Source organism: Patagioenas fasciata, chromosome 7, assembly GCF_037038585.1.
Source record: "Patagioenas fasciata isolate bPatFas1 chromosome 7, bPatFas1.hap1, whole genome shotgun sequence".
Lineage (NCBI taxonomy): Eukaryota > Metazoa > Chordata > Aves > Columbiformes > Columbidae > Patagioenas > Patagioenas fasciata.
In genome coordinates, this window is record NC_092526.1 from 10,878,471 (window position 1) to 10,904,511 (window position 26,041).

A 26,041-nucleotide genomic window follows, 5' to 3' on the forward strand; every position below is an offset into this window, starting at 1 on the left:
AAGTTCAGACATTAGAACAGTAACTCTGGGCTTCATCGTCCACTGGTTGATCTGATGGTTCTGACCTGCTGGGACAAGTGCTGGACTCCAGATGGTGCCATCTTGTTTGTAGCCAAACCCTGTGGGATGAAGTGGAGCAGCAGCAGTGCCCAACCAAGTGTATCTTCCTCTTGGTGGAGTTTTCCAGCCACGCTGTCATGGACACGTGGCACTTGATCAGTTCAAACAAGTGCTGGGTCACCTTGTGACTTCCCCATACTCTGTGCCACCAGTTGATCCAAAAATATCCCTGGGATGGGGATAGGTACATCTCTGTGCTTTATTTCGCCAGATCATTGCATGCATGAGTTCATCCTGTTAGCAGTTCTGGGGCTGGCTGCAGTTCATTCCATCTCTTTTTGGAGTAGGTGATTTGGAGATGCTACCAAAGGAGAGGGGGTATCCAGGATGAATTGTCTCTGTGCTACCTGCATGGCTTGTGCTGGGGAGAGAGCACAAACAACTGCATGAATCTGGGGAGAGAGAAGCTCCTCAGAAAATGCACAGTCTCTGAGGGTGCTGCTTTGAGCTCAACCTCATGCAGAGCTCTCTCCCCACTGGCTTCTGGTCTTCATTCTTCTCCAAGGCTATGTGATGGTGACTTCAACTGTCCCTTGCTGGCAACAGGATGGCACATCTTTCTTACTGAGCAGATGAACTGCTGGGATGCTCAGGGCTCCCTCAGCCTTATCAGGCAGCTCTGGTGAATGCAGGGGATGATGTTGGTGACCTGGAAGGGCTGGCCTGTGCTGCATCACACTGGGCTGCCTCCCTCCATTGTCCCCCAGGGCATTAACAGCTGCTCTCTCCTTCCTTGCAGCTCGATGCAGCTCTGTCAGGCTTGCCAGGCTACCACCGCTCCACGGTTAAGGTGACCAGGTAAGGTGAAGGCTACCAGGGTGAGAGTGAGGAACTCGAGCATTCGGGTTCTTCAACTTGAGATCCACATTCCTCATTTTGAGTCTGTGCTGGGCATGATGCAATCTGGCCCGGTGGTTGTGCAGGACAGGGGATATGCCTGACTGCTCTGCCCTGCTCACCCCGTACCCTCCTCTTGGCACGAGCAGCCTGGACGTGGGCTTGTGAGCTGCTATTGGAGGGATTCATGGCTGGTTTCAAAGTGACCCACCAGCACCCCTTCCAGCCCCAAATTTACCTCTCTGTTTGTAAGTTTGTCCTGTTTTTAAGGTCTTTCACAGTGCATGGCTGTTTCAGTATGTGTGCAATATTGTGGCTGAGTGAAGCATCGCTTGTGTTAATAAGAGTCCTATGTATAACATGCTAAGGATGACATCAGACTGACCTGTGATACTCAGGGCTGTTTTGTTTTGTTTTCTGTTAGGGAGGCAAATTTTGTGCATGTTTCAGTGCAATCCACGTTCTCTTTAGCATCCAACGTGACTTTCTACGATGTTGTCAGCAGTGTGAAAAGCTACATTCGAGCCTGCAAATCACCCACCGAAGCCTGCCAGTTCGTCTCCAGCCTGAAACCGCTCCACAGAGGTAAATGGCATCTGGAGGGACTGTGATGGGAAGGCAAAAGGATGTTTTATTTGGCTCTTTTTGTAACAGGGGGAGAAAGATTTTTGGCATTTAGAAAAACCCCTCTGAATCTTTTTAATCTTATTTGAATGGCAGTCATCTTAAGAGCCCCTGTAGTACAAAAGGGATGCAGATATCGAGCCTTATCTTTGCCACATGTGTGAGAAATCTGCCTCTCTGTGAAAACACAGTACGGCACAGGATTAGAGGCATTGTAGGGCAGCCTTTCATCTCTGGGATGTGACACTGGGCTTTGCCCAGATCAAAAAAACATAAGTATTATTCTGCCTGTGCAGCCGGGAGCTGGGGAAACAGTGTGAAAGCCAAGAGACAAAACCCCCCAGTCAAGTCGATTAGAGCTGGTGGAGGCTTTGCGGGGAGCTCTGCTCTTCTGCCTGCCAGATTTCAGTGCTGCAGGCTGTAAAAATAGTTCACAATTAAGAGCTTTCTATTTCTGTACCGAATCCTCTACCTGCTGAAGGGCAACATGGGTACGGAGCAGAGAGACCTGGAGAAGCACACCAGTGTAGCACAGGACCTTCTCTAGGTGGGCCCCATTGGTGCTGATGGCCCTATGTCCTCCACCTCCTGGTCCTCACTTTCTGAGGGAGCAATAGTGGAGATTTAGCCAGGAGAGGTACCAGTGGGATGCAGGCAGTGAGCATCCTTGGAAGATGGGCCTCTGCAAGGAGCTCTGTGACTTTGGGGTTTGAGGCTTTGGGGTTTGGCTTTGAGGATGAAGGATGGCAGCGTTTAGCCTGGGTCTAGTGGGAAACCCCTCAGATCATTTTAGTGAAGTAAACATGAAGATGAGAAATTTAGCATGTGCTTTTGTTTTAACATGCTGTGTTTTAAAGCCACGCTCCACCACGGATTGAATTAAATTATTTTGGTAGACCCATTCAGATTCTATCTGGTTGTTACCTCTGACACAATACTTCTGGTAAAGTCTACTTCTAATGTGAAATAAACAGCATAAGAAACAAATTATTTTCTTGTGTAAGTCCTTAAAATAAAAGATGTTAGATTAAAACAAAAAAGATGTATCTAACAGGGAGTGGTTTATAAAAGATGAGTGCCAAATGAGTGACATGTTTTCAAAAAATTCTCTTTCTCATGAATATTTTTTCATTTGTTCATTCTGTTTAGTCTGACCTCCTAGTAAAAAATGTAAATTCGGTGACACAATTTCCATAATTTACCCACAGTTTTGCTGAATGCTCATTGTAACAAATCTGACTTTCTAAAGTAAAACACCGCTTCGAAGTAATGTAAATGAAAGGACAAATTCTTTGTTTGAAAAATGAAAAAATCCAGTGCTTAATATTAAAATGGAAAAAAATTGTTTTAGGCTGAGCAAAATGTTTTGCTCGATGTGAACTTAAAAACTGATTTGTTGAACTGTCTCAGGGAGTGAATGTCTTTCAGCTTGAGCCAAACCAAATTCTTCTTTTCCATTTCTCCTTCTGCCTCCGAGCTGAAACATTTATTATTCACCTCCTCTATTTGCCTGTACAAACGATGGTAGATATGCAAGAAATTGTGACATAATGTAATGCTGACTGGCTCCTAATGGAACAAATATTATTAAAAAAAAAGAGAGAGATTAAAGCAGCACATGAGCTGAATGTGATGCCTGGGGAAAGCAAATGTGCATAACGGTGGGTTCAGAGAGAACTGCGCTGATGTTGGCCGCCTCTTCCCGGCAGTTGGCAGCTTGTGCAGGCAGAAAGACCCTGAATGCGACAAGGAAACATCCGAATGCACCGACTTCGATGGGGTTGCCCTCTGCCAGTGCAAAAGTGGGTACTTCAAATACAACAAGATGGACCACTCCTGCAGAGGTATTGCTCTTTATGTGGTGTGTGTTTTGACTGAATTTTGCTTAAAGATTCTTGTTCCAGTGGAAATGAGTATGTCTGCGCATGCAAGAAGCTCAATATTATGAATAAATATTAGCAGCTCGGGTTTCTTTCATTTAGGTAGGGGACTTTTCAGCAGACGCTGGAGATACAGTCTCTCTCTAGGAATAATATTATCTCTTTCTGGAGCACGCTGTGAGTCACAGTGATCAAGGAGAGGGTGAAAGGGGCCCAACTGCTTTGGGCTCCAGTTCAGTGGCACAGAGCAGAGATGATGTGTGGCTTTGCCTGTTTTGATTGTGTCTGAACTTTCAGCGAACTTAGGAGAAGTGCTTGAAGCTCACAAGCTTGTATTAATACATCATCGATATTTTTAAAATAAGTATCTGAAAATGATTATTAATTCATTTTTCAGCTGGGTTCCTAATAGAAATTTTAAGCTTAAGGCTTATGTTACGTTTTAGCTGCTCCTTATATAATGAAATCTGGTTTTGCTACATTTTAAACGAGGTCTTTGTCTACGTGCCAGTGGTCAAAATGACTTCTGTAGGATCAGGGTGTCCATTCCCTATTTCCAGCAGTTGTTGTAGGGTTTCTTAAGAAACGCAGCTTTCTGATGACATATCCATCAGAATTGCAACAGTGGTTATATATTGCTTCTGACAGTGTCTGCTGGTTTGCTGTTGAAGTAGGAGGAGATGCTTTGTTGATTCTAAATCTCATCAGAGAGTGACCAAAATGTGCCTGGAAATAAGTCCTGTTCTGCAGGCTCTGGGTTGGACATCTCAGAGATGGGCATCTCTGGGTCTTGTGTCATGGTCCTGCCTCTCCTCTGCTCTGTGGCTCCAGGCTAAACCTTTCTCCTTTGTGTTTTCCTTCTCTCACTTCATCTTATATGTTGGGGGTAGGATTTCCATGAGGAATTTCTATGAGTATCTCCACTGACCCTTGAGAGGCAGAGAGGGGCTACGTAGCTGAGCTGAAACCCTGGAGGCTTTTGCCTAATTCTTGTTCCACCATTGACAATGGGGATGCAGGGCGAGTTCCTCCCTTTTTCTTGTCCATACCCCTTGCCAAGCAGTGTTGTGAAGATAAGTACCTGCAAGACTGTGTGACTCAGATGAGGTGGTTGCAGAAGGCTAAGAGATCTAACTTGGTGTAAATGTGGTTACTCCCTGCTTATGGGTCTTGTTTGCTCTGCAAAATATAAAAAACCCTGCCTGCACACGGTGAGGCCTCAATTCCACCTTCAGATTTCTGCTTGGAGTACGAAACATCTTATTGACCAGCTTGAGAGTATCCAAGGGATAGATTTGATGTGGGATTTAGGCTGCAGTGCAGTGGCATGACGGTAGCACCGACTGCATGGCGCCACACTTGGGCAAAATACCAGATTTTCAGCATCACTTTGTTCCCATCTGGGTAAGCCAGCTGGTTGAGATTTTTAGAGGCTTTTTCAAAAGCCAAGGTATGGCCCTTGTTTGATATCTAGGGCTATTTTCTGATAAATATAGCATACAATATACCAACTTCTTAGAAAATATCTGTCCTCTTAGTGACTAAACAGGAACTGAGGTCTCCTGAGTATCCAACCCTCATTGTGGGTCGTGAAAATGTGGCGTGGTAACTCCAATTATAGTATTTGCAAAGAGGGAAACTGCTATTGTGTTGCCCTGTCCGGTCTCCCCCGTGGGAAGGCTGGTGCGGCTGGGAGAGCTTGTGGGGCAGGGGGGATCCACTGCAGATTTCATTATTGCCTTTCTTTGATAGAAAATTTGTTCCATAATGTTTTCAGTCTCCTTTGTGAGTGAAAGGAGCAACCCGTCCAGTCCCATTTTGTCAGTGGCTCTTTGTTATGAATGAGCCAGGCAAGCATCCTTTGGGATTTACTGCTCTTGCCCTGGCTGCTGTTTGAATGAAGCTCTTAACTCTTGTCTGGTTATCTCTGGTCTCTCCCTTGACTTCGAAGAAACCATCTTAGAGAAAGAGAAATAAATGCAGTACAAAAAGCATCATGAAGAGCTGCAACAGGGGACCTATGTAAAGAGCCTCACCATCCGCAGCTCTGGGAGAAAAAATGGAGCAAAAGAGGTGGTGGAGGAGTAGTGAGGCTATATAGGGCAGAAAAAGGGATGCAAGACCAGCTGTAATGGAAATCAACTTCCGCATCAGCACTGGTGCCAATTGCTATAGCACATTTGTGCCCAGAGCTGCAATATTCACAATTTGAATGCATCACCTATCTGCACCCACACACCCCACAGGCAAAATGGCATGTTTAGTGACAAGGTGCTTAGTAAAATAAGATATAGGAAAATGGCATTTCAGGATGACCACAAGCAAGGCTGGGCATCCAAGAGCGGAGTGCCCAGCACACTGTTGGTCATGTCTCCTGGATCACAGGGGCTTGGGCAGAGCTGTGTAGGGAGCTTGGAGGGTAAAGAAGAGGTCTCCAGCTCTGGCTTGTAAGGCTAATATGGTCCCTGGGTGCACTTAGGGGGCATGAGCAGGCAGAAGAGGAAAAGTTCTGTTATCCTTGGGCTGGTGACATCTATTTCTGAGAATGAGAAGTCGAAAGGGCCAAAGAGAACCTGTGAACATTCAGAGAAAAGCTGCAATAACCAAGGAGACTCAAAGATCTCAGTGCTCTTGGCTATATTAAAGGAAGATGATGTGATGGTGAGGAGGAGAAATGTGATCATATAACCTTTCCCAGCATAGCAAGAAGACATCCAAAGTCTGGAATTTGACACTGGGTTAATTCAGACCAGGAAGAAGGTGAATGTTTTTAGTGGCTGGAGAAATTAAATTTATGAGCATCTGACCCAGGGTTGTGGTTGATTGTCTGTCACTGAAAATATTAAAATCAATCTTGGCTAGTTTTCTAAAATGTAGCTCCAGTTCAACTATTTGATTTGAAACTGGAATTAAATTTAGAGAAGTTCTATGACCTGTATTATGAGGGGGAGGTCACAGTCATATTGCTCCCTGCTGGCATCAATATCATTTGTTATTGGTGCTGGAAGACCCATAAACTTCTGAATCCAGCCAGACTACTAGTGCTCCCTCTTGGTTTACTATATGATATTGCCAGCCCGTCCTTGCAGACAAAGTTGCATGTATGTCTGTCTTTTCTTTCTCCCTCCCCTCCTGTGCTAAGTGCTTCTGAAAATACACAGTCATGCCAGAGGGGAAAAGGCATTTGATGTGCTGGGAGCAGCGGAGGAGGAGAGGAGGCACAGGCTTTGCTGCGGCTCATCTGGGACCTCTGCTGGAAGACTCCTCTGCTCCCCCAAAATTTCCTCATGCTTGCTGGGGCCAGAGAGCACCAGAGCTTTTGGCTGTGTGTTGTCTCTACAGTTAGAGAGCAAGGCAGAGGGAAAAGGACTTAAGGGGAAAAAAATCCATAGGCGTGTTTTATTTTTCTGAACAATCTAGTTTTGTCCTCTGTGGAGCGTGTTGCAGGGATTTCCCAGACCCCTGCGTGATGCCTTGCAGACTCTTGAGATTTCCTGCACACGCTGGCCCTGGCTTGTCCCTCTGCCTAAAGTAACTCAGTCTGTGTCACTCCTGCCCAGGTCTCTGAGCTGTCTCAGGCGATCACTCTCGCTGCCTCCGCAAAAGGCAGGGGTTCTGCAGGAGCTCTGGTGGGAATATTGCTGAGAAAACCGGTGATCTTATCAGTAGTTTGAAGCTTACAATTGTATGTTCAGTGTTTCATCACCTTTGCTGTTCATCACAATTTTCTCAGCTAATTCAGGTATTGAGATTGCTGTCCTTTGAGCACAGCAGTTATTTGGAAGCAATAGTTTCAGGGTTTTACCCACATTTTGTACATAGCGGTTTTTCTGCGTTGTTTAGCTTAGTAAAAAAAATAAATTTATCTTCTATAGTAAAATATGATATTTTAAAAATTGATTTAGCTCCAAATTTGAAACAAATATTTAAAAACGTGATATTTCTCATGAGGCAAAACGTAACATATCATCTTGGGTTAACCGGGACTGTTTGCATAACATTTTGTTGCAGCACTAACATTTGAAAGCAACGAATAACATGTATCCAGTGCTAAAGTAGCACTGTTAAAATGAGATTTCAAAACAAACACTTGGAGACACCCGCAGGTGTTTTACACTGCTATTTAGTGGGAAGCAAGACGAGTGGGCAGTGAGTTTCCATTTGGGCAAAAAAATTGTTCTGCTGGGAATCACATTACCAGCTGCTTACCCTCAGCCAGGAAGCCCTGAAATGATCCCGTCAAAGCCAGCGGGAGGTGAATTTAAGTGCATGGTGTTTTGCCTAAACCAGAGGCGATATTGCATCACACCAGAGTGCATTGTGTTCCTGCTGTGCCGGCTTGTCGGTCCCCGAGGTGGTTTGTGGTGAGGCTGGGGTGGGAAGCAGCAATGGGAAATGCTGCCCGGCACCACTGCGCGGTGCTCACGGACCTTCTCTCTCCTCTGCTTTTAGCCTGTGAAGATGGATATAAGCTGGAAAACGACACATGTGTGAGGTATGGTGACCGTTCTGCCCTTCTCCTGCCCCATCGTCCTTCTTAATATTGCTGTGATGACCTATCAACCCAACTGAGCCACTGAAACTCCCTCTTAATTTCTTTTACCAGCTGCCCCTTTGGTTTAGGTGGATTCAACTGTGGAAACCGTAAGTACTGAGTTTTGTTTCTTTTGAATTCCACAGAGTCAGAAATGGGAAATTTGAAGCAAGTAATTGCAAATTACTGTGCCTAAAATGGAGTAGTTATGTGCCACTCTTGTCAGTGTTTTTTTTTTTTTTCTTAATTTCTATTGACAATTACTTTGTTGACCTCCTTTGACAAAGTTGACTTAATATTATCTCCTAAGGATAGGCAATCTTCTTTCTCTGCATACTCTATCATGACTGATAGCACATATAGAGAGCACTCTTTAAGCGAAATATTTGGAGTTGAATCCATGAAATATTGTTTGAATTATTCTGATCTGTCGGTGAAGGGAATCCATTCCTGAGGGAAACAAGAGCTTGTTCTTCCTTCAGCAGATCACTAACTCCATCCATTTCACTTGAAAGTTTAAGGCAGTATTGCTTACAGAGGGAGGGAAGATTGGAAATAAACAGTTAATCCCTTTGCATGAGGACCGTGGATGTGTTCACATCAGTATTTACAACCACATCGCTGTTTCTAAGTGAGCCTCTATCTTTCTCCTCTGTAGCATATCAACTCATCACTGTGGTGATCGCGGCTGCAGGAGGGGGACTTCTGCTTATCATGGGCATAGCGCTGATTGTCACCTGCTGCCGGTAGGTACTGCCACCAGGCCTGGCTTGTGTGGCATCTTTTCACTAGGTTACACCACACTTAGTGCTCCACACGTGAACCCTGAAGGACCAAAACATAGGTGAAAGCATGGGATAGCTAAGCAGGTGGATTAATCAGAGATTCTAAAGTATTATGTTGTGCTTTAGTTTGGGAGATATCGTTTTTTTTTCCAGCAACTAAGCTAAAAAATTGGACTGAGTGTCTCTTAAGGATGCACCTGGCAATCATGTCTTCTAAGGATGGAGAGGCAAAGGAGTCCTTCCCTCTCAGAGCTGTAAGGCAGTGAGGGAGCAGCCTCCGAAACTGCAGGCTAAGTAGAAAGAAGTTTAGGCAACAGGAGGGGTTACTGGCCACTGCTGAAGTGGTGTTTGAGTGTATTTAAGGCTACTTTAATTTTCCTTGATGGACAAGTCCTGCATGTGCTCTCATTCTGTATGTCTCTCCCTCTCAGATGAACACACACACACATGTACCTATGTAGTTCCCATATCAGCATGTAGTTTCAGACTAGAGGCAAGAAGTGCTGCTGAGAAAGCTCTAATTTATGATTTATAAATCCTGAAAAGGGCTGCCTTGTGGTAACACCCTCTGCCCTGGGTTCCAACCCCAAATCTAGGATTTCAAAGCTCTCTGACTGAAGTCAGCAGCTAGATTTATCCGTAATGTAGATGTGGTTGTGGTTGGGTTGGCACAGTGGTGTGCACTTCTTCCTATGTGTCTTGAACCAGAGGCATGCCAGCAAGTCCCAGATAGGACATGTGATGGCAACTATATCTCCAAGCTCCAGAGTGCAGATCTCTGCAGGGCTAGACTGATTCCTGGCTTTTGGCAGGTTATGTGACATCCTGGAGGGTACTTTGCTTTGAAGTGGAAGTGTTGCCAAAGTCCGCTCATACGACTCAGTAGTCATGTAGGGGCATTTGGTCTCATTCAGACAGGCAGCTTGCAGGTCTTCCTTCTTAGAAATTAACATAGTGCCCGAAAGTGCTATAATTATGTACTTGGAGACTTGAATAACATGGGGGCTCCCATACATTTTTCTTTCTTCCTAGATTTCCATGACTTTTGCATTGACTCATGTGAACACGTGCACCTTTAAGAGGCAACGGGCATAAGTTGGAACAGGAGAGGCTCAAAGTGAATGTAGGGAAAAACTCGGACACCAAGAGGACAGTAAGGCAGTGGAACAGGTTGCCCAGAGATGTTATGCCATCTCCATCCTTGGAGATTTCAAATCCCACCAGATAATGCCCTGGGTAGCATGATCTGGCCTCGTATCTGATTTTGCCTTGGAGCAGAAGATTGGACTATGACCCTTTTGAAGTGATTTTGTTCCCAGTCAAGGTTTATAACACGAAATAAATCTCCTGAAATCAAATCTGAAATGCATACAAGATTGCAGGGTAAGCTGTATGTTTTAACTTTCCTTCATTCTTCTATAAACAGGAAGAATAAAAACGACATAAGTAAACTCATTTTCAAGAGTGGAGATTTCCAGATGTCACCATATGCTGAATATCCGAAGAACCCACGGGCACAGGAATGGGGCAGAGAAACCATCGAGATGCAAGAGAACGGAAGCACCAAGAACCTGTTGCAGATGACAGATGTGTATTATTCGGTATCTATCTGTAGCTTAGCTATTAACCTTTTGTGCCTGCTACAGCAAAGACACATTACTGCTTGAAAGGATTGTACAGTCCTGGTCTTAGACATGAAAGTTCCTCAGCTGACTGTCCCCAGAAGTTTTACTTGAGAAAAGGAAAGAGAAAAGAAGGCCAGATCACTTTGTATTTGACATATAATTCAAGTGGCTGTGTTGGGAGAGTAGGTAACTATGGTTAATGGGGAGAGAAGTGCTCCCAAGTAATACTCAAAGCAGAACACTAACTCTGATTTTCTAGAAGAGTTTCCTTTAAGTATGGCTCTGTGATGACATCATTTTCATGAGAGTTGTTTCAATTCCTGAGCTCATCAGCACAATTCTCTTGGATTAAAAATTAACTGTGCACTTATACTGCACTTGGTGGAGTCAGTTAGGTAAACTTCAAGTCTGCTAATTGACAAGATGTCGAAACTAGATTGCATCAGAATATTCCCTTCAGGCAATGCATAACTCCTTCCGGGTTATGGACATCATTAGTGATCACGTTGTTCCTTCTAGCTACTGAAATAACTGCTGGGAAAGGTGATAAGGCTGTCCCTGAAGGGGGATTTGAGTGTGAGAATAAGATCCTTTTTTTTTGTTTGTTTTTTTTGCTAATACAGCCAACTGGACTGAGAAATCCTGAACTGGAAAGAAATGGACTTTATCCTCCCTACACTGGTTTGCCTGGATCTCGACATTCATGTATCTACCCTGGACAATACAATCCATCCTTCATTAGTGATGAAACCAGAAGAAGAGACTATTTTTAGTGGGGAGAGGGAGCAGAAGATTGACACAATTTTGTGGCCCTTGATCCCCAGGTACAATCTGTCTCCTGGGTGGTTCAGCTCACATCAATCTGACTCTTCCCATTTAACAGGAAGGACTTTGAACTCCACGCCGAGCGTTGCTGTCCCGAGGAACAGTTACACTTGCTGAGCAGCAGGAAGAAGGAGGAGGGAATGACTCAAGGTGCACATCACTGAAAGACCCAGATGGAAGTTAACACATGTACTCCGGATTTGTTCTGTGCTGCTTTTTCCACTCTTTACGCTACATGGCAAGCATGGATCAGCACAGACAGATGAACTGTGCCCAGCACTCTGTGTTGAATACCACTAGGGAGTGTTTTGTTTACAGATCGTGCTCACTGTTGACTGTGCTTGTTGTCTTAGCCAGCCTTCATGCAAAGATTCACTGTGCAACTCCTTTGGTAGGGCAAGTTTGTCTACTTATTCCACTGCTGTGTTGCTTTTTGTTTCGTACATGACAGGCAAGCTAACTGGTCCTCTCGCCCTCACGTTCTTACTGGTAGAAGTTCTCCAGATGGCTGGATACTTGCTGAAGCCTGGTGCCTGACAATGTTGGCTGAATTCATGGGCTGATTATCTCCAAGGAGTACAGGAAAGTTAGTGATTCCACTGCAATTCTAACTGAAAAAGACGCAGTTGATCCTATGGGCCACTTTGAAAACTTCCTGTACATAGGGAAGAGTCCAAGTACATTGTTGTTTTGTCAGCCAGAATTGTTCAGAAGTGATGTCACTACATGCTGTCGTAGTGCTTCCATATAGGATCTTTTGGGGCTCTGTTTCCCTGCAGGGTTTTAAGTGCCTGTAGAAACAGAAATATCTTTTTAAATGGTTGCTCACAGGAAAGAAAAACATGAGCTGGGACGTGCTCTTTACAAGGAATCTGTGAAGGAGCAATAATGCTATAGCCCTGTTTGAGCAGGTGGAACCTGAATTCTGGGCACTGCAGGTGGGACATAGTTTTCAAGCCTCCACAGCCCACATTGACTTCAGTCGGTGCTGTGGAGGCTTTTGATATGTTGGAAAATGAGGCTCGCTGCAGTCAGTTCCATTTAAGGGACAGAAAAACATGATGCCTTCAGTTGTATCACAACAAAGATCACTTATGTTGAACTGTTTTGCTTTCTTCCATCATAGTTTTGATTCATTCAAACCAGGTGGGTTTCCTCACCTAGGTATGTTATTTCATATTAATCACTGTGGCAAAAGGTGAAGAATGTAAGATATTACATTTCTCACCAAAGATTAGATTAAAAGCTCATGGACTGTATCCTGATTTGAACTGGGTGTTGAAAGAGATCTTATTAATGAAGTATATTTACCACTAATGTGGTACACCTACTGCTGTGTTAACCTGCGTCATCCAAACCCTGTCCAGATATGGATCCTTCCCGTGAATGTGACTGTGCTTTTAATTCAAGGTGGCTGCTTGTGTGAGGATAAACAAATAGCACAATTCCTTAGCCATTAACCCACCATCTCAGTAGTGCACACCTAAGCTAATTTCACCAAAGGGCACATACCCTCCAATATTCCCTTCTCCCTTGCAGTGCTCAGAAGGACATACTGCCTACAGGCAAGTTTATAAGGTAGGCTGCCAAGGACAGCGTGCTTTGCAGTTACATGTTTTTATGGTGACGATACATGCAAGTTCATGTCTGTCTGATCCATAATCAACCTTGCAGGTGGTAGTACACCGCTCATCTTAACTGCAGGGAGGAAATGAATGGATGCTCGTGGAAAGTACATCTGCCAAAGGAGCTATATTTAAGGAGAACTCTAGTTACAGTATCCAAAATAGTGTAACAGGTAAACTAGGTGTTCCCTGCCAGACTGATCAGTGTTTCTAGTCCATGAATGATGTTCTTCTCCCTTTTGTTAGCAGCCAATATCTTAATTACACAGGATCCATTGGATGATGTGAACTAAGGGCTTGACTCTGCTGGGCCATGGGGTCTTTCAAAGAGGACACTGGCAGGGTCACTTCTGTGCATGTGAGTTGCCTCTGTTTTTGAGAGCGCCTGGGACAAAAGGAACTGCCTTCCCCATGGGACAGACGAGGGTTTTGTCTGTGTTACAGGAAAAAAAAAAAACAAACGGGGGATCTGGCATTCATGCTAAATCTAAATCCAAAGCATATAGAGGAGCACTGGGATCTGCCTCTATTTGCTGAAGCAGATTAGCAAAAAGGAAGGGTATCCCAGCAATGGTGATAGGATTTAACCATGTGCCAGTGTTTCATCAGATAGGGAAGAGTTTAGGCACATGTTTATAGGCAAATGCATCTAATTGCTTGGTTAGTTCAAGGACTGGGAAATGTTCCTGTGTGTGCCAAGTACGAATGACAAAGTAGGAAATATTAACTTACAATTGCAGATAAATCCTTCTATACAAAGAGTAACAGGGATTTTATGGACAAATTTCCTGGTCTGTATCTCACAGCAAATTGCAGATCACAAGGGATTTGAATGGAAATCAGATAGGACTATTTGTAATTGAGATTACATGAAAGTTTGCAAGTAATTAATTTTCATTTCTTAATGATCTTCACATTCTTCTCAATGCTATATCTGAAGTGAAAGAGTCTCAGTTAACTCAGGAGGATTTTCTTGGCCTTTTCCAAATGAGAATATTTTATTGCAGTAAAATTTTCTCTGTGCTAGAGCACGTAAACTTTGGGAGATTTCTGATAAGAATGTGTCTATTGCAGCCTGACCTTTCTGTTAGCTTTGGCAAGAAGGGGGTCATGGAGCCAATGCAGGAGGAGAAGGGGCTCTTCTGACCTGCAGCACCTTCTCTGGGTGTCTGAGGAGGCCCCGCTCAGCAGGCAGGAGAGGACTTTGGCAGGTGTCAGTGCCAGGGTGAGCGGAGGTGTTTTCCCACAGGGTGCTGCAGGAAGTCTCTGCGGAGATGGCAGGTACAGCCCCGGGCTGCTTCAGACCCTGTGGCCTCCACCAGCCCAGCCACTCCCTGGGCTGCGATGCTTCCGTCTTCACAGCAGAAAGCCTGGCTGCTGTGCGGTGTGTTTTGACATAACTCATGACAGTGATTTTACAGCAGTTTTTTACAACCACATCCCAGCAGCGATGGGCTTGGCCAGCCTTGGCACAGATGTGACCTGTTTCTGTGCAGCTTTTCTCTTCAAGCTTCCACCAAGGTCTGCTGCTGTCTCTGCCATAAACTCAGCACTCTCTGGGAGCGGAGTGGGGTTTATCGCTCCTGTCAGATGTAAGAGGTGTCTTCACATGCCCTCAAGCCCACTTTCAAATGCAGATGCCTCTCTGTTCAGTACCTAACTCCCTATAGCATGTCTAAAGAAATGCAGCTTATTTCTCAGGCTATTTAGATTACTTCTAGCTCCCCCAAATTGCAAATTTTGAGCATACTGTATGTTTTTGCTGAGGGGAATTGCTCTCTACTGTCCAAGAGGATAAGATAGAAGTGGCATGTTTCTTGTAAGGAGGATGCAAGTGGTTCAGCTGGATGTGGGGAAAGGAAGAGAAACTACACCAACACTGCACTGAAATTTGCTCTTGGCTGCTGTGGAAAGATAGGGCAGCAGTCGGCAAGGGCCCGTGGGCAGTTGTGTGGGTGTATTTTCTATCAACTTTGGAAAAAAAAGTGCTAATTCTGTTGCTTGACAGGAAAAGATATGGGAGGCGCATGTTTGCTGCAATGGTGTTCTGCCGATTGTGCTGACAAAAGCCCCTCACCCACAGAAATACCCCCGGCAATCAGCCCAGGAGACACAGTCCCAGCAAACAGAGCAGCAAAACGCAGATTTGAGGGGTGAGTCAAAGGGACATTTGTATGTGCAGATTTGCAGTGCTGCTGTCTATCCTGGCCAGCTGCACTGCAAGCATCAGGGGGCTCTTGCATACTGTTGAAACCTCACAGCACCGGATTGGGCTATATGGGGAAAGAGCAAGACAGGCATTTGGATACCCTCTGCCCTCAGCATTTAAAGCATTGGGTGACACAGCAGCAATGAACCTCATTGCTGCTGTAGCATTTCCAGTAAGTGCCACTGTTACAATCATGTATTGAGTCATCCCTCATGACCAGCCTTTTAAAAGGTGTTTACTTCCACACTGAGCACTAGTAAAATGCTTTTAAGATAGCAATAAATAGGAGTTAGAGAGAGGTGTTTGTTGTTGCGAAATTGTTTGTTCCGTTACTGGTAAAGGTTGTTTGTCAGGAGGGGAGTGAGCAGCAGGGCCGTTTGGACATTGCTGCAGACACACCAAGTGCTTCCCCAGGACTTGTCTCTAACGCTGATCACTGGCCATATCCCTTCCAAATCCGCCTGGACTTCTTGTTCCCTCACAGTGATGTTTAATCTTTAGTTTTCTTCATTAAGTTAACAAGAACAGATGCATTTTACTTAAACACTCTTCCTATGCTGACTTATGTTTTTTCCTCTTTGCACACAAAGGACCTAATCCAGCATCTATTAATAGTGACCGGGGTAACTCAGATGGACTGTAATGAAGTTTTTCATAGGCCTGAATTATTCCACCACCAGGGTCACCAGTGTGTAGTACATGCTCTGTGTTCTGCCTATTTCTGTGATAGTGTTGCTGGCTTTCCATGTTGCATTTATTTTTTAAAAGTATCTGTATTATTGGAGCAGGACCTGTATTATGTGGGATTGAACAAAACAGGTCCAAGAAGAGAGTGAATGTGAATTTTGTGAAGTTGTTTTAGTGATCAGCCAACCTGTTTGCTATTGTGTAAGATCTTCTAGGGACATAGAGGTGCTTTCTGCAGTCACAGATAAGAGCTACTTGTCAGTTCACTCTTACTTTTTCATTCAGAAATGGAGCAACATCTCCCAGTTTTGAAAGGGGTGTGCACTGTGTGCTTGTAAGATTTTGGAAGCTTTGCAAGGTGTATTTAATTCTTTGTTCCCTTGAACTGTTGAAATTGAAAAGCAGGACAGAAATCCATGAAAGAGTAAAAATTTAAAAAAGAAAAAAAAAAAGAAGAATGGAAGGTGCTTACTTGTTTTGCAGAAGTAAACATCTAAAGCGATTGTGGTTTCTGTACTGTAAGGTGGTATATGGGATGGCACCTCCTCTGTGTCTAGTTTGTGTTGCATGAGTGTGATATCCTTGTTGAGGGAAAACCTAGAGAGGGTGTCCGATGTTCCTCAAATGTAGTATGTAAATGCTAAGTACCATGGTCTTTATTCTGCTAAAATGCTAGAAGGGATGGGAGTCTTGCTTAAGGTAACGACTGCAACAGGCAGCCTCCAGATCTGCAAAGTCCTATATGGAAAAGTAATGTGAAATACAGTAAAACCTGATCACTTCTCTTGAACAATTCCCCTGACATAAAAGGTCTCCGATAAAAACAAACCAACCAACCAACCAAAAAAACCAACCCAAACAAAAACCAAAGCAAAACCCCAACAAACAAATAAAACCCAAACAACACGCAAACAAAACAAAAGCAAACCAAAACAACAAAAAACCCCCACAAAACAAAACCAAACAAAAACCCAGAAAAAATATTAAATAGTTTCCTTTTTTAAAAGGAAATTCTGTTAAACTCAGTCATTTGTTTTAAGCCCTGTTAGATTCTACAGGACTTTCCCCTAACAGAAGGTCAGACTTGGTGTGTAAAATCATAATGGTTTGTTTAAGCAGCTTTCAGAATTGCAGTAGTAAAGCTCACCTCTTGTGAGCTCTATTTAAAAGGTAAATTTTCAGCATTTGTTTGTGCTTCTTTTATCAACCTGGATGTAAACCTGCTTTATGTTCTTGACGTTGCCCTGTTCCCTTCCCTGTATCGCTCAATGTTTGCTTCCCAGTTGCTGGGGTCCTGAGGACATTTTTCAAACCAGTATTATTTAAAGTTGTATCATTTTTCAGCCTCCACTAATTATACAGTACTGTAGTAGCAAAATATAATTTTTAAGGATTGGATTATTTTTATACCTGCATCCAATATTATTAAATCTGGCGTTCTAGTCAGTATTATAAAAGGATACAATAAAACTATGAATGTTACTCTGTCTCAGCTTCTTCATTGTGTTTAGCTTTCCCTGTATAGAGATGCATACGCAATTTTAGATTATTTTAATAAGAATTAGAAATCTAATCTATAGAATAAGAAACTTTATAGTTCTGGTTGTGCTCAGTGATTGAACAACTAAAATGGGAAATGTGTATCTTCTGTTATTTGTGCTAGATGAACTTCTGCTCACATTAAATACAAATTCTGATATTTATTTCAGTAGCACTAAGCAACTCAAAGTTTAAAAATTCCATCAATTTCCTGCTGGAAATGCAAAAGAGTTGGTGAAGTTGTGTTTTTGCGTGTGTGAGTGCATGTTTGGAGGGGAGGAAGAGCTTGATGCAGCAGGGCTGTTTGTGAGGGCAGGGGACCGGACCTGACCGCAGTGAGATCCATCCTACCTTGTTACGTACCACCAGGAACATCTGAGTGTCTCTCAGAGGAAGAAGGATGGTACCTTGGATCCAGATGAACCCAGTGTCCAGCCCAGGCGGCTGGGCAGAGGCGTGATGTAGAAGAACATCTGGAGGAATGGCAGGTATGAGACAATCTTTTCCTGTGTTGCTCCAAAGCAGTGCAACACTCAACTGCGACAGCAGTCAGTGGGGCTAAGGTGAGATTCATCTGCCCTGCCAAAAGTTAGGTGGCCAGTTTGAACCCATGTCTCCTCCAATAGCCATGAAAAGAGACAGAAGGTAGCTCACCCCGTGGTAAGATATCCCTTGCCCGTGACAGAAGTGTCAAAAAACCCTGCACTAGATGGCTGCCTAGATTAAATCAGTGCCACTTGCAGAGAAATGGTCACTCTACAACATATTTCTCACTACATCCTGAAATTTTAGTCTACTTTCTATGATGATATAGTACAGAATTGTGTTATATGCCTGCTCTTGTCTAGTAAGACTCTGGTGGGAAAATAAAGGAGCGAGTAACCTGATTAAATCCTGAGGTTGTGTTAATTTGCAAGAGCAGGACTGTTACAGTGCCTCAGTTTTATTACTGATACTATTACCAGTGGTTCTGTTTTCTTTGTGACATTGACATCTTTTAAGGAAATTGGCAGCACAAAAGGACTGTTCACAGCATTGCCATGAGACTAGGTAAAAAATCTTTGCGGTTATTGGCAATCACATGATTTAGTAGTCCTGCCCACTTCAGATTTGCATACCAGTGCTTCTGAGACCATGGAATGCATCCATAGTGTGTGTCCTCAACCATCTTGGGAACCACCTGAAAAGGAGGCAAAGTGCATCTGCTTTCCCTGATTATGGGTGCATCTGTATGTATAGCACTTTGATTTAGACTTTCTGGATGTTTTTCTTAAAATTTTTAGCTAATTACAACATATATTTCTACTTGTGTATGTAATATTCAATGGATGAACCAAATTTATGAGATAGCAAAATGTATAGGAGTCCAGTAAGGAATAGGATTGAAAAAATACACAGGAAGAATTCAGCTGATACGTATGATGCTTGCTCCTACTTTAAGGTGTCTTCTGGCAGCAGGACTGCCCCTTGATTGCATGCAATTTACAGTTAAATGGGCTGTGCAGGACTATGCGCCTTCTAATAGATAAGCAGGGCCTTTTACCTTTGTTATTTTTTTTTCCTGACATTAAAAAAAAAAAAAAAAACAAACATAAAGGAAAGAGAACAACTACAGTGTTTGTTACTAAATATAACACACGTTTTATTCCATTATAATAATTTGTCAGTGTTCTTGATAGCCTTATCTGAGCTTTGACGCACAACAGTTTGGTTTTACAGCTTCTGGAAAGTTATTTAGTTTATTTCTGCAAAGGATTTCTCTGTAATACTTTAAATGACATCACAACTACTGTGGTCGTGCAAGTCTGTCTGGGCTAATGGTGAGCTATCTGGTCTAACTATGTGCTTAATTATGTCATTAATAATTACATTAGAGTCCCTGATGTTTCACTGACATCAGTTCTCCTCTTTTCGTAATTCTTTATTTCTGTTCTAAACCATCACATCTCTATTACTAGTTCCCCAACAAATTGACAAGTAATGGGGCACAATACAGCCTGTCACCCCTCTTCTCTCCAGGGAAGACCACGAGTGTGTCACAAAATCAACAGGGAAGAGTAAGCAGAGATTAAAATATCTGGTATGTGAAGGTGTATTTCTGTCCAGCACATTACTTCCTGGAGGAACTGGTGCCTTTTGCATTGCAGATGATTTGCACTTCTCAAAGTTGTCATGGTGATAAACAGGAACAATCAGGTAAGAATGGAAGTGAACTCTAAAATTATGGCTAATACACTCACTCCTGATGTGCATTCACTGTAAAGAACAGTTTTAATGTACAGGACTGCACCCTCAACCAGTGTAGCCAGCAAAACTGCACCACTTACACCTGCTGAAGACCTGACCCTTGCTTTTCATAGTGCTCTGGGGAGTTCTCTTGATCCTAGACACTCACTTCACAGCCAACAGGGAGGTTTTAAGACCTAGATTAGTCTAGTTGCACCTTGAGGCAACATTGGAAAATTGGGATGTATCATGATGACTGAAGAGTCTAGATGTGGGAGATGGACATCACCAGAGGACCAGTGGCACAGAGCTCTGCCAAACATCTTCCACAGACAGGTTTGTTCTCCTCCAGACACCAATTCCAGCTGAAGCACGTGCTGTGGCTCCCCAAATGGCTGGTGTCCAGAAGTGCTGGGTGTCCCTGGAGGCTCACAGCACAGTCTGCTCAGGACTAGAATTCTTTATTCGAGCAAGACTTTAGGTTTAGTTCTTGGGTGCATTGCATGAGGCGAAGCTGGGAGGGTGGTAGTGACCTGGGGCAGAGGGTGGATGCTGCCCAAGCAGAAACAGACAGGGCTTTGGTGACAAACACCGCCCAGGCATTTCCTTCCCCATTTCTGTCAGCTCCCTGGCAAAGAGGAATTTTAAGGAGGGGCTCAGAGGAAGTGAATGGGCTGGCATGGGTGACTGGCATGGGAGTGAGCAGCAACAGGCACAGAAGCTGGATCCAGCATGGGCTGGAGGGGTGTCTGGAAGTTGAGGGGGGCTGTGAGAACCCCCAGCACACCCCAGGCCACCCCAGGTCTGGCTCTGGCCCTGGCCACTCTCTCAGGCTGGTTCTCTGGATGAAGGCAGTGGGACAGGGCCTGGAGGGCATATTGAGATGCCAATACCAGCCTCCCACCACACACAATGACCTGGTGACCATGCAGGGTGTCCATCATGGGGCTCCCTCAGGAGCCAGGACCAGGCTGCCATAGGGCAGGGCAGATGCTGCTGGGGGGTCACTGTGGGGACTGGGGGTACGTGTGGAGAACAGGCTGCACTGGAGGGGCTTTAAAGCCCGAGGGACAAAGGAAGATGCAGCCAAAACACCCCATGGTTAGGCTCAGCACACTGGCAGGGTGCAGAGGAATGAGGCTGGCAGAGAGGCACTGAACCATTTTTGCTGTCCATAAATCCACCGATGTTTCCTGGTTTGGTGCTAGGTAACATTTTATGACAACCCTAAGCCCAAGAGTGACTTGAATAACACTTCTGGTCTCTCCCACCCTCCTACATAAATGAAGAGCCACCCTCTGAATATATGAGATTAGTACACAAGACTGCATATCTTGCTTTTGAAACAACACATCAAACAAAGGCAGGTGAAGGAAGGGGAGAGGCGTTTAACACACAGAGCTGTTACTTTGCATTCAGAAATGTGTTCATGACCTGCCAGTGTTGCTGGCAGCAGAGTTTGCCAGAGCAGACCAGCTCCACAGCCATTAGAAGTGGCTTTGCAGGGGATACGCTGATGAGTTGCTCATCCTTCTTGTCCATGTCTGATAATGACAGGGTAACCTGTGTTTATTTCACAGAAAGACTTTACTGGCAGTTGTGGCAGCATCCAGAGTCACCCACACCTTCAAAGTGAGAGAAATGACACCTTTGCCTGAAAAAGAGGAACGCGAAACCACCATGGGGCGTTCCTATTTCTAATGGTCTCCAGCAGTGCATTTTATTGGAGCACAAAGCAGAACAAACACAGTGATCAGCTAGAGAACTTGTGCAGGTGAGACAGCTAAAAATAAGAGGGTTTGGGAAAACCAGACCCTACCCACAGAGACCTTTTTCCCCATCCTGGTCTCTACCTAGCAATTTTCAGAGGCTTCCTGGGATACAATGTCAAAAAGTCTCTGTCTCCCACCTATTTTCCCTGCCTCACGAATGTGTTACCTGCTCTATGGTCTTCTGGGCTACTTCCCATTTCTAGATCTGCTGCAGGCTCCCTGCTCGAGCCTAACCATCCCTGCTTCCAAATATCTTCTCAACATAAACATGCTCCCTCTCAAGGAAAGAGGATTGTCACGCAGATAAAGTCAAACACCTGCCCGCAGTCCTGCCCGCTCCTCCTTCTCTTGCCACACGGCTTTAGTGAGCCCATAACACACATAAGATAGCTGCAAACAAACCAGACATAATCGGTGCCAGAAGGGCCAAGGTCAGTCCTGTTTCTATGATGTCAAAGATGCAGGTGTTGTCTATTGCTCTTTACCCTGTTGATCAATAAGTGCTTGGGCATAAAATTTTGCTTATAAGGAAAGAATAATTGGGGTCTGTACTGGTAATTTATCGTGAAGGAAGTGAGCATGTGTGTCCCAGGTACTCTACTCCAAGTGCATAATTAGCATACCTTGGAATGAGATGGCTTTTTCCATTTTAAGAACAGATTACACAGCACCCTCCATTTAATTTGCACTGAGGTTGTCTGTATGGAGAGCTGGCAAGGGATAGCTGGTGTGCTGTCAGTTCCCACATCAACTTATTTAGCAGTAACTTCCTTGTGTCAACAGGTCTCAAGCATTTATGACCTTAAAGAAGAACACTGCAGGTCCAGAAATCTCCTCCCAGCCTGAGGAGGAAGAAAAACATAGGTTGGATCTACCATTTGCCACCTGCCACCATGACGTCATCTCGGGGCTGAACTCTCCACCTGTAGCTGGGACCTTAAATGAGCTGACGACAGAAGAGAAAAGCAGTTTCTCTTATGTTTAGCAGCAAGCGGCAGCAGCAGCAGAAGCGGCAATGAGACGCTGTGTATTCCTTGCTGTGTTGCTCACCCTGGTGTTGAGCCTTTTGAAAGGTAAGAAACACTATCTTCTGGTTTGGGATTTATCAGGGCAGCTATTCTGTGACAGTGAATGGATTGCTTAGTACTTTCAGCAGCTGCTGAAAGGCTGAAGGTCAGCGGCAATATACAATTCAGCACGTCTAGATTTTGATTAATCAATGATGAAATATGTTGCTGCAAGACAACAGTTTTCCTTGTTCACAGAACAATGCAAAAGCACTGGTGCTTATGATTAACCTAAGGTAGCCTATTCCAAGAGCAGTTTTCAGGACCTGCATGCTAAACCCAGGTAATTCAAGCTCTATTACAGTCATCACAAAAGGCCAGAGGCTCCTTAAATAACCAGTCTGGAAAGCAGCACCGCCTGAGCTGGCTCACAGAGGATTTGTTCCCTCCAGTTGAAATTGATTAATGGGAACTTCACCACCAGTCTGGGTGGCAGAGGGTTGCACTGTGGTCTATTCAAAACAGAAGGGCAGGTGTCATTCCTTAAGCTGCTTACTATTTTTTCTGGCATTGTGACGAACTGGGTAGTTGTGGGCCAGAACCTCTGCCCAAACTTGCCTGTCCCTGATATTCAGTGACAGATACAAGGTGAAGGCACTAGCAGAAGTAGAGTTAAGGCAACTATATTAAGAGTTTCATGGTGACTTGAAGCAGTGAGAGGACTTGGAGTCTCAGCTAGCATGAATATAAAGTTACAGAGATATGAGCCAAATTCTGGTCCATGGCAAGTTCAACATGAACCAACAGTGTGCCCTGGCAGCCAAGAGACCAACCGTGTTCTGGGCACATCCAGCACAGCACTGCCAGCCGGGCAGGGAGGTGATTGTCCCACTCTGCTCTGCACTGGTGTGGCCTCATCTGAAGCCCTGTGTGCATTTCTGGACGAGATAGGATAAATAAGGCTATAAAGCTACTGGAGAGTGTCCAGAAGAGGACCACAAAGTTGGTGAAGGGTTTGGAGGGGAAGCTGTATGAGGAGTGGCTAAAGTCACTTGGTTTGTTCAGCCTGGAGGAGATTGAGGAGAGACCTCATGGCAGTTACAGCTTCCTTACAAGGGATGGAGGAGGAGCAGGCGCTGGTCTCTTCTCTCTAGTGACCAGTGACAGAACCCGAGGGAATGGCAGGAAGATGTGCCAGGGGAGGTTTAGATTGGACATGAGGAAGAGGTTCTTCACCCAGAGGGTGTTGGACACTGGAACAGGTTCCCCAGGGAGGCGTCATGGCCCCAAGCCTGACAGTGTTCAAGAGAATGGACAACACCCTCAGACGTACGGTGTGTACTGTGGGGTTGGCATATGCAGGGACAGGAGTTGGACTCGATGATCCTTGTGGGTCCCTTCTAACTCAGGACATTCTATGATTAAGAACTTCACTGATGTTATTAAGCTTTCAGCTGGTTGTGGGTCTCTGTTGACTGCTGCAAGTGAACATACGCATTTCTGACTACAACTACAACGTGCTACAGACCAATTTTTAGCTATAAATTGTAAGCATAGGAGTTTTCAAGATTGTCAGTTGGTTGGTTTTCTGTTTGGAGTCTTGCAGGTAACAACAAGATATGAAAAAACTTGATCCAAGAGATACTGAAAGCAATGTGAGTCTTTCACTTACTTGGAACAGACTTACATCTCAATGGTCCTTCCCAGAAACCTTTTTCATTCTAAGCAAACATTGTAAAAGCTTCGCAGGATGTGTCCATTTGATTAGTACTGGCACACAGGCCCTGCCCTGCTCAGCAGCCAGATGTCTCTGTTATTCCATAACCTTGGTTGTAATGCCGTCCATTTCTCTATCTCTGTAGTAAACGCCTAAGTCTATTAATGCATCGTGTTTCCTTACACAGAGGTTGGGTCTAGGCAGACTGAGCTGTAAAATGGCCACCTAGGCTCAGGTTACCTCTCACGAGAATCACAGCTCATGTGCTCTGTTATCACCACAGACGTGATTCTTCTTGCGTCCAAAGGGTACTCGGGGACAATGTCAGCCAGAGCCTCTGCAAGGCTAACAGTTGTTGTAGGCTAAGGATTAGCTCTCTAAGAGGGTACTGGCCCGATATCCATTTTGACAAGGCAGTCTAAACCTCTATTGGAACTAACGTGTCCAGCAGGACCAGAGAAGTGATTGTCCCTATACTCAGCACCGGTGAGGCTGCACCTCGAATCCTGTGTTCAGTTTTGGGCCCCTCACTACAAGAAAGACATTGATGTGCTGGAGAGAGTTCAGAGAAGAGCAATGAAGCTGGTGAAGGGTCTGGACCACAAGTCTGATGAGGAGAGGCTGAGGGAACTGGGGCTGTTTAGCCTGGAGGAGGCTGAGGGGAGATCTTGTTGTCCTCTACAACTACCTGAAAGGAAATTGTAGCGAGGTGTTGGTCGGTCTCTTTTCTCAAGTAGCAAATGGTAGGATGAGAGGAAATGGCCTCAGTTGTGTCAGGGGAGGTTTAGATTGGATATTAGGAAAAACACCAAAAGGATTGTCCATGATTGGACCAGGCTGCGCAGGGAAGTGGTTGAGCTACCGTCCCTGGGGGTACTTAAAAGACACGAATGTGGCACTTAGAGATGTGGTTTAGTAGTAGACTTGGCAGTGTTAGGTTTACAGTTGGACAAAATGATCTTAAAGGTCCTTTTCAACCTAAATGGTTCTATAATGCTAATACTTCAAAACCATGGCCTCTGACCAACATAGATTCACATTATCAGGGTTATAGGAAAAAAGCACATTTCTTTACATTGATGGGAACAAATAATGCTGCCTATGGGACTTGGTAACCAGTGGAGGCACAAACCTTGGCAGAGGACTGGCACAATTGCTCATATCTCCTCTTCACGTAGAGGAGACCAATGTATTACTTCAGGAGTTATCTTTTTGATATACCTTTTCTTTATTGGTATATCTTTTCTTTATTGATATACCTTTTCTTTATTGATCAGAAGAACAAACTTTATAACATTTGCCTCACTTTGAATTTCCAAAGCCTTAAACAGCGGGTCTATTTTTCAAATGTTTGTTGAGATTTGCAATATTTTTTTTTAATATACCAGCTTTAAGAATGTGTTAGTGCCAAGGATTTTAGCCACAAATATATTATCCTTGCAGCTGCATGCTGTTAATCATTTAGATTGCATTATGATTGCAGTGGCATTAACTCTGACTAAATATGTTTATTCCTAACTCATTTATTAACTAATTCAGATTGAAGTTAGATCGTATGATCCAAACTGGCCATTTGTCAGTATCACATGTCTAACAGCAAGGCTGGTTTATTATTTAATCTCCTTACTTGTAGATAAAAAGAAACCCCAAACATTCCATATGCCAAGAGTTATGAAAAACACCATTTCAATATTAAATAAACATCTTAAAAATAAATAGATAAAATACTTCAGAAAACTAAACACAGTAACAGGTAATGCTGAAACCAAAATAAGAGGAAAATTTTCTTCAACTATTACCTGGTGTCAGCCAGGTTTATCTTTATTTAGAAAAAAAAAATATAATGAGGAAGAAAAAAATGACCAAAAAAAAGTGTACTGTCATAACCAGATAGAGGTGTAGTCTTGGCAAAAAGGGTCTTGATACCAACGATAATTTAGCAGTATATACATTATTTGAATAAAATAATCTGCTTTGATTGTTCACTTGAATTTATTACAGCATAATTGAAGGTATTAGCAAAGGCAGC

The 26,041-nt window shown here is 44.1% G+C and overlaps 2 protein-coding genes across 5 annotated transcripts in view; both read left to right on the top strand.

Moving 5' to 3' along the window:
- The window catches only part of HEG1 (heart development protein with EGF like domains 1), a 54,112-nt gene extending 36,879 nt beyond the window's left edge, over window positions 1-17,233 (top strand). For 3 of the 4 annotated variants that reach the window (XM_065841537.2, XM_065841536.2, XM_071810801.1), the window contains 8 exons: window positions 860-918; window positions 1,382-1,542; window positions 3,291-3,425; window positions 7,914-7,956; window positions 8,068-8,105; window positions 8,654-8,741; window positions 10,207-10,381; window positions 11,029-17,233. In XM_065841537.2, the coding sequence (XP_065697609.1) occupies window positions 860-918; window positions 1,382-1,542; window positions 3,291-3,425; window positions 7,914-7,956; window positions 8,068-8,105; window positions 8,654-8,741; window positions 10,207-10,381; window positions 11,029-11,178 (849 nt within the window). In that variant the 3' untranslated portion in view covers window positions 11,179-17,233. Of the gene's footprint in view, window positions 1-859; window positions 919-1,381; window positions 1,543-3,290; window positions 3,426-7,913; window positions 7,957-8,067; window positions 8,106-8,653; window positions 8,742-9,812; window positions 10,382-11,028 lie in introns of those variants that run through there. The other variant, XM_071810802.1, reaches the window with a different exon arrangement.
- Window positions 17,234-22,244: 5,011 nt separating this feature from the next.
- Window positions 22,245-26,041, top strand: part of MUC13 (mucin 13, cell surface associated) — a 30,880-nt gene continuing 27,083 nt past the window's right edge. Inside the window, exon 1 of the mRNA XM_071810609.1 lies at window positions 22,245-22,361. Within this exon, the coding sequence (XP_071666710.1) occupies window positions 22,304-22,361 (58 nt within the window). The 5' untranslated portion in view covers window positions 22,245-22,303. The remainder of the gene's footprint in view (window positions 22,362-26,041) is intronic.